This window comes from Mesitornis unicolor, unplaced genomic scaffold, assembly GCF_000695765.1.
Source record: "Mesitornis unicolor isolate BGI_N332 unplaced genomic scaffold, ASM69576v1 scaffold15570, whole genome shotgun sequence".
Classification (NCBI taxonomy): domain Eukaryota; kingdom Metazoa; phylum Chordata; class Aves; order Mesitornithiformes; family Mesitornithidae; genus Mesitornis; species Mesitornis unicolor.
Window position 1 is genome coordinate 58,830 of NW_010156467.1, and position 10,091 is coordinate 68,920.

Genomic DNA, 10,091 nt, shown 5'->3' on the forward strand with positions numbered 1-10,091 from the left:
TATGCGTGGATTTTCCTCGCCCTCGTGAAGAGCAGTAGGTGAGGTGGTGTCCTAGGTCCCCTGTATTCACATAGGAGTCAGTTACACATTTACACAGCAGTTAGGATTCTCGGAGACAGACACATAAAGTGAAGCTTTGAGTGGTTAAGGCAATGTGACACCCGTAGATGCTGAATGCCCGGCTGGTCCCTCAGTAGCAATCAGGAGCATCGAGCTCTCAGCATTTTATGAAAACCAAACCACTTATTTCAACTCTTTAACAAGATCTCAGAACCCTTTTATTAACAGGCTCTCAGGCTGTACATCTACTGCAGGAGCAGCTGATCTGACACATCAGTAGACTGAAGTTCACTTCTGCTGAGGCATTTTAAATTTAAGGTATGATCCTCAGCTCTTTTTAAAGTCTCCTGATTTCAGTTTGGCTTTGATAGAGGGATACGCATGTCAAAAATCTGAAAGAGTTCAAATATGCTCCCATGAGATCTTTTTTCCACTTCACCATCACTTGCCACTCATCAGCTTTTGCTGCATGTAAATTAGCTATCACTCTGACATTATACAATAAATTCAGTGAATTCAGTTTCCCCTTACCTGCCCATCAGGGAGAGCAGAATGATATGAACCTTCCCTCTTGTTTGTTTACTTGAATTCTTATTTTTACATAAAAACTGTGAGAAGCAAATACAAATTGTAAGGATTTCCTCAACAATGGCTTCCTTCAGCAAATGTGCAGACATAAAAAGGATTCATTAAACACCCAGGTGGCCAGATAACACATAAAGTAGAAAGGGTAGATTTAAACAGAGTTCAAAAACTTAATAGAGAGAACTCCTGACGGGTGTTTTTTTTGAAATTTCAGCTGCCCTGCACTTCAGGACTTCAGAATTCAGGACTGTCTGAATTCTAACCAGTCTCAAACATACCCAACATTTTCTCCTTTCATGGCATTCTCAGCAATTTGCAGAAAACCAGTTCAGTAATGAAGGAGGCTGAAAAAAAGTTGTTAGGATCTTCCATTTCCTAGCACGTCAAGAGAATCAAAGCTCAGATTCTTGCTAGAAACAGAAAGAAGGCCCTCTTCAAATTAGAGGTCCGAGAGCCCATTACTAGCTCAGGTAACTGTCAGACTAACATGAAGAGCCTACTGTCTTGAAGTCATTTAACATCTGTACATTTCTTCTCTCAGACTTTTGGAGAACAGGACTTGAATCCAAAGAGAGCGAGCTGCTGGGACCTCACCCGCTCCGAGCTGAAATACCACTGGTTTTTATTTAAAGCTGTAATCTTCTTCAGTGAATTTCCTATCCCCAAACAGAAAACTCTGTCCAGGGGCAATTTCCATTTCTCTTGGTCACGCTGAAAGGTTCCTACTCTCTGACTGTTCGTCCTGACAGCATGCAGTAAAGTACAGTACTGTGCGAGTAATGGTGATACCTATTAACAAGTTCATTTGTACCACCAAGTCACCAGTTAATTTATCCTCTGGAAAAAATTTCCTTGGTTTTAGGCTTTTTGACACATAAGTACAAACACCACACAATCATACATCACGTTGGTACTCCATTCACCTCCAGGGCTCCTTCTTCTCCTTGGAGTCTGGATGATATCTTCATTTCCAAGCTGGTTCTGTACAATGAACTGGTTAACTGATACATGCCAATTTACCAGCGATATATTCAGTGCCTTATAAGAGCCCAATAGAGCTTATACAGAAAATGACACTTGGAGCTCATCCTAGCTTTACAGATAACCATCCTCTGGAAGAAAATGAATTAAAAGAGCTTTGAAAACTGGAGTAACAACTGTATTTTCCTGGAATGATCCTTTGGTCCTCTGTCACAACTACTGTTTTTCATCAGTTCTCCTTAAGATTGAAAGGTGGGGGTCTTAACAGTTTGCCAATGTGGAGTAACAAAGTCATTTCTAGTCAGATGAATTCTCAAAAATCTTTGTCATTGGAAAAAAAAAACTGATTATAAAATGGCATAAATGGATTAACTCTGGACATGAGAAAAATCTTAGTTGTGGCAATGACCTGGTCACCCAACTCTTGCTATGGATAAAGGCAGACAACTCAAAACCAGGGGCTTACTTGGCTAACAGGAAGACCATACTGATAGTGACAGTAAGGAAGTTGAACTGGGGCAGGGGGTAGAAGGAAATTTTGCATCAACAAAATAGTAACAGCTCCTTATTCAGGGTTTGCTGCCGTTGAATTTGCACTATTGTTTCATCTGGAATTCATAATGACTTCCTAAAAACACATCTAAACTCTGGGGACAAGACCTTCTGCCTTCAAATCCCTTCTGGACCACACAAGTGTTTAGAAGGCTCCCATGACTTCTCTGATCTTGGCTTAGGATAGTGAATTTTTGGTGAAGAGTAATAAACTTCCTTCAAAAAGCTGTGTGAGAAAATGCCCTTTTAGGATCGGGATAGGTGTCCAGCGAGATCTCCCATATGTGTCTTGCCCTGCAAGGAAGCAGACTATCAAATGCTACTACAAAATTAGTGTTTCATTTCTGTGCAAGTGTTCCATTTTGGCAATCTCTGCAAGAAGAGGGGCCAAATGCTTTCTGATTCTCTTGAATTAAATGGGATAGCTGTCCCACGTGCCTCATATCTGCTCCAAACTGGCTTCAAGTGACTGTTGTTTATCACAGGAGGAATACAAGGCCAAGAACAGAGCTGCTGCATCCATGGAGGTCACTCCTGGATAGTTCTTTTAGTCAATGTAAGACCATTAACAGGGCTGGGTAAGTACGTACCTACTAACAGAAGTGGTCATTACACTCGAACATGGGAGGTGAATGGTGTTATCAAATCTCACACTCTAGGGTGTAAAGTAATAATCTGCGAGTGCCATGATGAAATGGTGACAAAATGCTCACCAGAAACAGAGGTGTCACATCACTTTGTTGACAGCAACGGGTGGGAGCGACTACAAACAACGTATGAGAGCTAACAATCCTTTTTAGCAAGCACCCTGGTTCAAAGAGAGCAGCACTGCAGGAATAAGACCACACGGGGTTTTAATCTGGCAACTGATCTGACGGAGAGGAGAACAGACATGCTGGATAAAGTAGAATTACAGTTTCTCTGTACCATTCAGTCACAAACCAAATACCAAGATGTGCTCCCTCCACAGCCTATTTCACTGAAGAATCCTGATTGAGGGGAATTTAAATATTAATTTCTAAAGGAATGGCATGAAACTAGAGGCTTTGGTATTGAACAAGAAAAGGAGAGAGCATAACTGATTTCCTTTTTCTCTGTGGGCACTGACAACATCGGCAAGAAGATGGACAATCCACAAACCCTAAACATCTGGGCCAGTCGTTACCAGTTTCATTAACACAATCACATGCCAGAAAGTCTTTAGGAACACTAGAAAAGAATACCCACGCTTACTCAGATATGTGGAGTGGCAGTGTGCTGTTTCCATGAAGGGTAACAAAATGCCTAGGAACAGAGACATTAAATCTGTAATAGGGGGATGAGGATTTCTATCAGGAATAGTATTTGACTCACAGCAAAGAGAGAGCTCCTCATCTGCGAGATAACCACACCTTTGCATGTGTGACCTGGGTGAGACCTTTGGCCCTCCTACCAGTGACAGTTTGTCATTTCTCTGGGCATTGGCACACAACGCCAGATCACCTAATTAGCTGCAGAAAATAAAAATAAAGGAAAAGTGAAAGTTCAAGGACTAAATGACGACGTAATTCAGCATAAAGGAACCCTGTGCCACCAAGTGTTGCCGATGAACACCGGCAAGTTCAGTTACAACCGCTTAATGCTATTTGTTTATGACCTAGAATGTCAGATTTTCATCCCAAGGTGTAAAAGCCTCCCTTCTTGATCCCATTCTATCGGGGAAGAATAAAACAAACACCCACTTGCAAAGTACTGATGCATATGAAGTGGAAAGGTGCGGAAAACATTCTTATCCCTTCCTGGTCTAGGAGAAAGACAGTTGTGCCACAAAAATCAGCAGTAGATAAACCAGTGAGACCTCCCCAGAAAAGAGGAGGGAATGGGAAGTGTCACATCCCGTTCTTCTGAGAGCCCAGCAGAGCTACAAGGCACTTTTTATGCAGGGCAGACAGTAAATCTATCATCCATAGCTGCGTTTGTCAGATTCTATGAGGACTGGCACTTCCACCATCTATTAAAGCCAGGACCAGAGCTCCTGCAGCGCGCTCATCTTTTCATATTGTTTCTTCTTGCAATCTTCGACAGTAGCAGCGTTTTTCTTATTGCGTAACTGATTTAAAGAGTCTGAGGGGAAGACAAATCAGTAACAGATCCTGGCTGTGTCTTTGCGATCTCACTTTCATTTTCCTAACGGCTCTATTGTAATTAGATTTGCAAAACCAGCAAAAGGTCTAATTTTGAATGGCAACAGCTGTTGACATCAAGATTACATTGAATAATTTACTGGTTTAATTTTAGCTGCTAAACAATAAAAGCCTCTTGTTGAAGATTAATTCAGTGGCTGAAGTTCTCTCTTTTCCCCGCTGGTTGCCTGTCCATTTCTGTGTGTGCTAGACATCACCAACCGTTTCATCAAAAGATATTTATAATGTATGTTGCCCATGCAAAGCAATAGTTGTGTATGCCACCACTACTGTTTTGCTGTGAAGATTCTTAATTCTGGCTCGGATACATTGGCTGTGTATTTCAAAATGCAGCAAGTGATTTTGGGCACTTACACAGGACTTAAATGGATGCTCAGACTGAGACTCCTGTACAGAGTCTGATTTCAGAGTCAGTTCTCATACGAAAAAGAAGGCAGCAATGCTTTCATCTCATGGCAGTGCTGCCGGGTTAGTTTGTCAATACCAAGGAGCAGAGATGACAGTTCTGTCAACAAGTAAATACTACAAATAAAGTCATTGTACAGGCCCACACTTCTGTAAGCATCAATGGCAGCATTTGCCACAAACCAGCAGTCGCTAGAAGGAAAGCAAAAAGCACTTCTGTGAAAAGTGGTCCTCTATGGTTTTCAAAAGGGGTGTAAGCTTTTTTTCCGATAAGCTGCTGGACATTCACGACTGGAACCTGAATGTCATAAAAGACCTGGAAAACAAAGGTTACATTACTGCTGCACACACTCTGCTTTCAGGAGTGGGACAAGTGCTTTACCAAGCCAAAGAAATCACGAAGCGCTATACACAATCGATAGGATGGCTTACGTGACAGAATTTGCACTTACCCTTGGGTGCAGTTTGGATGACACGGATGGCACTCACGGTCCTCATCGGCGTATTTGAAAATGAAGCTGTTGGCCCCCTGTAAGCCATCAGGACATTTTTCCACACAATTTGGACCATCTTTAAAATGGAAACACTTCGTGCAGTGGTCAGGTCCCTGGGGAGCCCAGAAGAAAGAAATGCAGGTCACTCAAGCTACTCTGTCTTTACCGGCCGCACTAGAATTGCGGGTCCTAGGACGACTGCATGTTTAGCAATAACTGTAGCAGCATTTCTTTCCCAACAAGCAAAGAGTCAGCTGTATGGTTCCAGTCTCTGTTAGAGCAGCACACACGTAAATCCTGGTGCTTCTGGCCGTAAACTTATTCTGTAGAGACTAAATCCCAACTTCTAAACAGGTTTCTCCATATTATAACACAAAGGACTTCATGCCCACCTGAGAAATTTCCTGCAACACTGTTCAATACTGAACCGCATTTGAAAAGCGACTCCGATGGCCTTTCAGTGGGATCCCCTACCTCTGCGCTCCAGAATTACTTTCCACGCTGTGTTCTCCCTACGGTATCTGGTCACAACAGCACTGAAGAACTACAGGGTCTACTTCTTCTTACTACATACACAGACTAGACGGTTGAGAACTATAAATTAAGGCTTCTGGACAACATAGAAGTAAAATTTTAAAGCTGTGATGATAAGCCAGTGTATAACCAATTCTGGCGTTCAAGCTGGGCACTGATCTAGGATTTCATGTCCACGAGCCCTGCTACAAAGCCAAATTCCCCTCATGAGCTGAACACTTGAAACATTAGCTTCTTGCTTTATGGTTGTGCTGCACAAAACACAGCACTGCAACAACAATTACGATGAGAATGATTGTCAGTGCAATGACTCAGGGATTTTTTCTCCATTCAGTAGGTAAGTTACAGAAATAAGGAAATAAATTACAAGTTAAGTTTTCTCAGTGATGAGGAGCCTGAAATACAACTCCTCATTGTCAGGATATCTGTGACTTTTAATCTTGGCAATGTACAAAGGACCAAAACAAGGAGGCAACTCAGAAGTTGTCACAAAAGAGCAATAATCTTTGCAAGAAGACTCACTGGCCATTATAAAGGTGACAGCTACACTTAACATTCATATAGGATGCAAGAGAAAAAATTCTGTGTCAAAACAACCTAAAAGGCAAGTAAGAAAACCAAAAACCAACCAACCAAACAACATCTTGATCAAGCTCACCGAGAAACTGAGACAAATTTTTTAAAAAATTTTCAAAAACAAAAAGGTGACTGAGGTTGTAGCAGAACAGGACAGAACCGAGTATAAAAAAAATGGAAACACTGATAAAAGAGGGCACTCAGGTCACAAATGAATGTCTTCTGTCATTTAAAAACTTAGCGCATCTGTACCACTAAGGCATTAACCAACTCAGGAAAGAAAAGGACATTGCTTTTTGAACCAGTTTCTTAAGGAGGCTGATCCAAGGAAGTTTATTCCCAGCACAATTTGACATGGGCAGAATTACTTTCCTGCATGCAGAACATGCATGCTTTCTGCTTTTGTTAACATTAATTTTCAACAGCTGCTCTAAATTCTATAAGCAGAAAATGCCTGTGTTTTAGCACACTTTAACAAGCTAGCCCATCACACATAAAATTTTGTTCTTACCGGCCCGTAGCATGTAATCATGTTCTCTTCCATCTTCTCACACTGAGGATCACACTCCACGCAGACGGAACCATTTGCAAATTCTCGAAATTCCCTAAGGAAATATTTTGCAGACAGATTAGGAGAAAACAAAAGCAAGACTGCAAACGAAATGAAATGGCTGACTCTTGATGTGAGGTCAGCCGACTGTGCCAGCTGAGACCACTTCTGCTCACCACACTGCTGCTTTACACCAGCTGGCACCAGGGCTCCATCAGCAACCTCATCCACGGGCAGGTGTGCAGCAGGCATTTCGTTTACCGTATAAAGCTAGAGTGCTAGAGTGTTTTTTCTCTTCTTTCCTTAAGAAATAAGGACCTAATTAACAGGACAAAGCAGCTCATTTCTTTATTTTTATCTATGGAATTGTCCCTCGTGGCTCAGATGCAGGAAGCCACTTGTTACATGTGAGGCATCGCAGATAGGAAAGGATTAGAAAGAGCATTGATCTTTTACAAGTCTCTGTACACACTCTTGTTTTAAAGTCCATTCTCCAAAAGACTCATAACTTTTTCATCAACGATTCTAGACCGAGGTCTAAATCTATAAAATGTCAAAACAAATAATTTTGCTCAATTATTTCATGTAACAACAAGAAACTATCACTCAAGTGATTTTTTTTTTCATTAACCACTTATATGTGAGGAAAAAGCCAGCAATAGGAGGTGGGATTCCTTCCTTCAAACACCAGATGTCTCATTTCAGCTTCCAGTTGCCCCTCACAGAAAAACCTCCAGCACCTTCTCAACACAATTCATTCCACCTTCTTCTAGGCTGAGATGGATTAACACCTAAACAGGGCATTTCTCTCCCAGTAACCACAGAGAGAGCCTAGCTCAGACTGGACACCCAAGCTTTGCAGACAGATCCCATCTTGTTGCATGAATCAGTTAAACTATTTGCATTAAACAGTTACAGGAACGCTGCACACTCATGTCAGTGGGCTCTAGTAATATTCAGGTAGGCATCTGTGCTTAGTTTATGTTCTCCCTCTGCTTCTCTACAGCCATTAGGATCTATTGCAACAATACAGCTGAGGAAAACCTCACTTGACCACAGCGAGTGAGCTCACCCTTCTCTGGCTTTGGAGACAGAGCTTTCCTGGTGAGGAATAAAAGCAAAGTCAAATGCATCTGGGGCCTACCCTGAAGTAACGTTGTTGCCTTGCAAGACGATGCAGAGGTCTCAAACAAACAAATGAAAAACTCCCCGAGCCCAGGTCACAAACCACTTTGCGTATTTAGAGAACTGAGCCTGTGGAAAGTGTAAACACCGTTCACTCATCAATACAGAGCAGAACATCCTTTAGGTCACGAGAGCCTGCTCGTGATCTTACTGCAATAGGCTTCATGGAGACACCAGCCACCAAATGTGGTCCAAGATATTCTGCTACATGTGAGAACCCTACTGTGGTCCGTAACTCTTCTGATTTCTTATTTCTTTTTAATTGGGGGAGGGCCAGGGAGGAGGCAGCATTTTAAGCTTATAAAACTGTACTCTGACAAGATTTTTTTTTGCATGCATTGTCCATATAGCAGAGTTTAGAATATTGTCACACATATATGGGAGTTCATTCAATGCTCTTTCCGTAACAGTTACATGAGTTGGCATCCAAGGCAAGAAAAGAAAGAAACCACACAGTGATCCATTGTATGTATGTGTGCCTGTAAGAAATGTGGGGAAGAGCCGTTCACCAGGGCATGTAGCAATAGGACAAGGGGTAATGGTTTTAAACTAGGAAAGGGTAGATGTAGGTTGGATATTAGGTAAAAGTTCTTCCATATGAGGTGGTTGATCAGTGGCACAGGTTGCCCAGTGAGGTGGTGGAGGCCCCATCCCTGGAGATATTCAAGGTCAGGCTTGATGGGGCTGTGAGCAACCTGATCTGGTGACATTGGCCTTGCTCACTGCAGGGGTTGGACTGGGTGAGCTTCAAAGGTCCCTTCCAACCCAACACATTCTATGATTCTATTCTACTTTCTATTAGGAGTTTGAGCTGAAAAGAAAATCAAAATAATTTAGGTTTTTATTTATTTTGACTTTAGGAGATGTGTCAGGGACCTTGCTATACTGTTATATGGGAAGTGAAATTCCACCCGCTTCCCTCCACAGCCTAACTCTGAACTTCTGCTGCTGCAGCTACTATTAGCACTTCAGCGTTATTTTTCTGTCATAAGCCAGACTCGGCCACCTTGGCTGCACCACATGTAGGCATTCCCTCACCCATTCTTCAGAAAAGATGATGCATGTGCATGAGAGGGAGAAGAACTCGTGGTGGTTTTGTAATTTATATTTGTATGTACACACACATAATTTATTATGGAAAAAAAAAAAAAGAGTGCATTTTCCTACCTTTGAGTCCTTATTCTCTATCACATCCCTAAATCTAACTAATCTGAAAGAACATGAATAGGGATGTTAATGTTCACGGAGGGCTAGATCGTGGGTTTTTTAGTCTTTATCTAAATCAAATTGTTCCCATCATGAGAAATGCAAAAGGTGGAACAAACTTCTGATGTTGCATGAGAATTTTAGCCAGCAGAATGCTAGGTAAAGCCTCCTACACAAGTGCAGATTTGAAGTATTTAAAACTTATCCCACAATATGTTTCACTCCAAATCAGTAACATTGGCAATGGAACCAGATATTGATTAATGTAAAAGGAAAATAACTTAACTCATGGAAATCCTGAACAATGCTGTCAGAATCTTTAAGGAAAGGTGCAAGGGCAATATCTCACCCATCGTAGAGGTTGCAAGAGTCTATGCAGGTCCTTCCCCGGATGAAGCGCTTGCAGGAGAGACACTGGTCTGGCCCTGGTCCCCAGCAGCCATCGCTTGAGCATAACTCATTACACACCATTCCATCGGCAGCTGCAGGGAGAGAGATGACGATCATTAATGTACATAACCCTCTGAAATCCAGAGGAAAACATTTCATTCACCATTCTGCCACACTCAGAAAAGTAAACGGAATGTTCTGATTTTCTAGAAATGGAATAGAGAAAAACCAGAAAATTACCATCAAATCACTGCAGAAACACACTGTGCACTCACAGTTTGAACACTATTCACACTTCTGGTCTGTTCCTTCCAGAAAGGATATAATAGAGTGAGAAAAAGATTTAAGAGTGCTGCAAGGAGGATCAAAACTAAAGAAGAGCTTCTATAC

At 41.8% G+C, this 10,091-nt stretch overlaps 1 protein-coding gene across 1 annotated transcript in view; it reads right to left on the reverse strand.

Annotated features, from left to right (window-relative positions):
• LOC104547419 (receptor tyrosine-protein kinase erbB-4-like) overlaps positions 1 to 9,793 on the reverse strand; it is a gene marked incomplete at both ends in the record, with an annotated part of 57,286 nt that extends 47,493 nt beyond the window's left edge. Inside the window, 3 exons of the mRNA XM_010193127.1 lie at positions 5,219 to 5,373; positions 6,882 to 6,975; positions 9,661 to 9,793. Coding sequence (XP_010191429.1) covers positions 5,219 to 5,373; positions 6,882 to 6,975; positions 9,661 to 9,793 — 382 coding nt within the window. The remainder of the gene's footprint in view (positions 1 to 5,218; positions 5,374 to 6,881; positions 6,976 to 9,660) is intronic.
• Between the last annotated feature and the right edge of the window lie 298 nt (positions 9,794 to 10,091).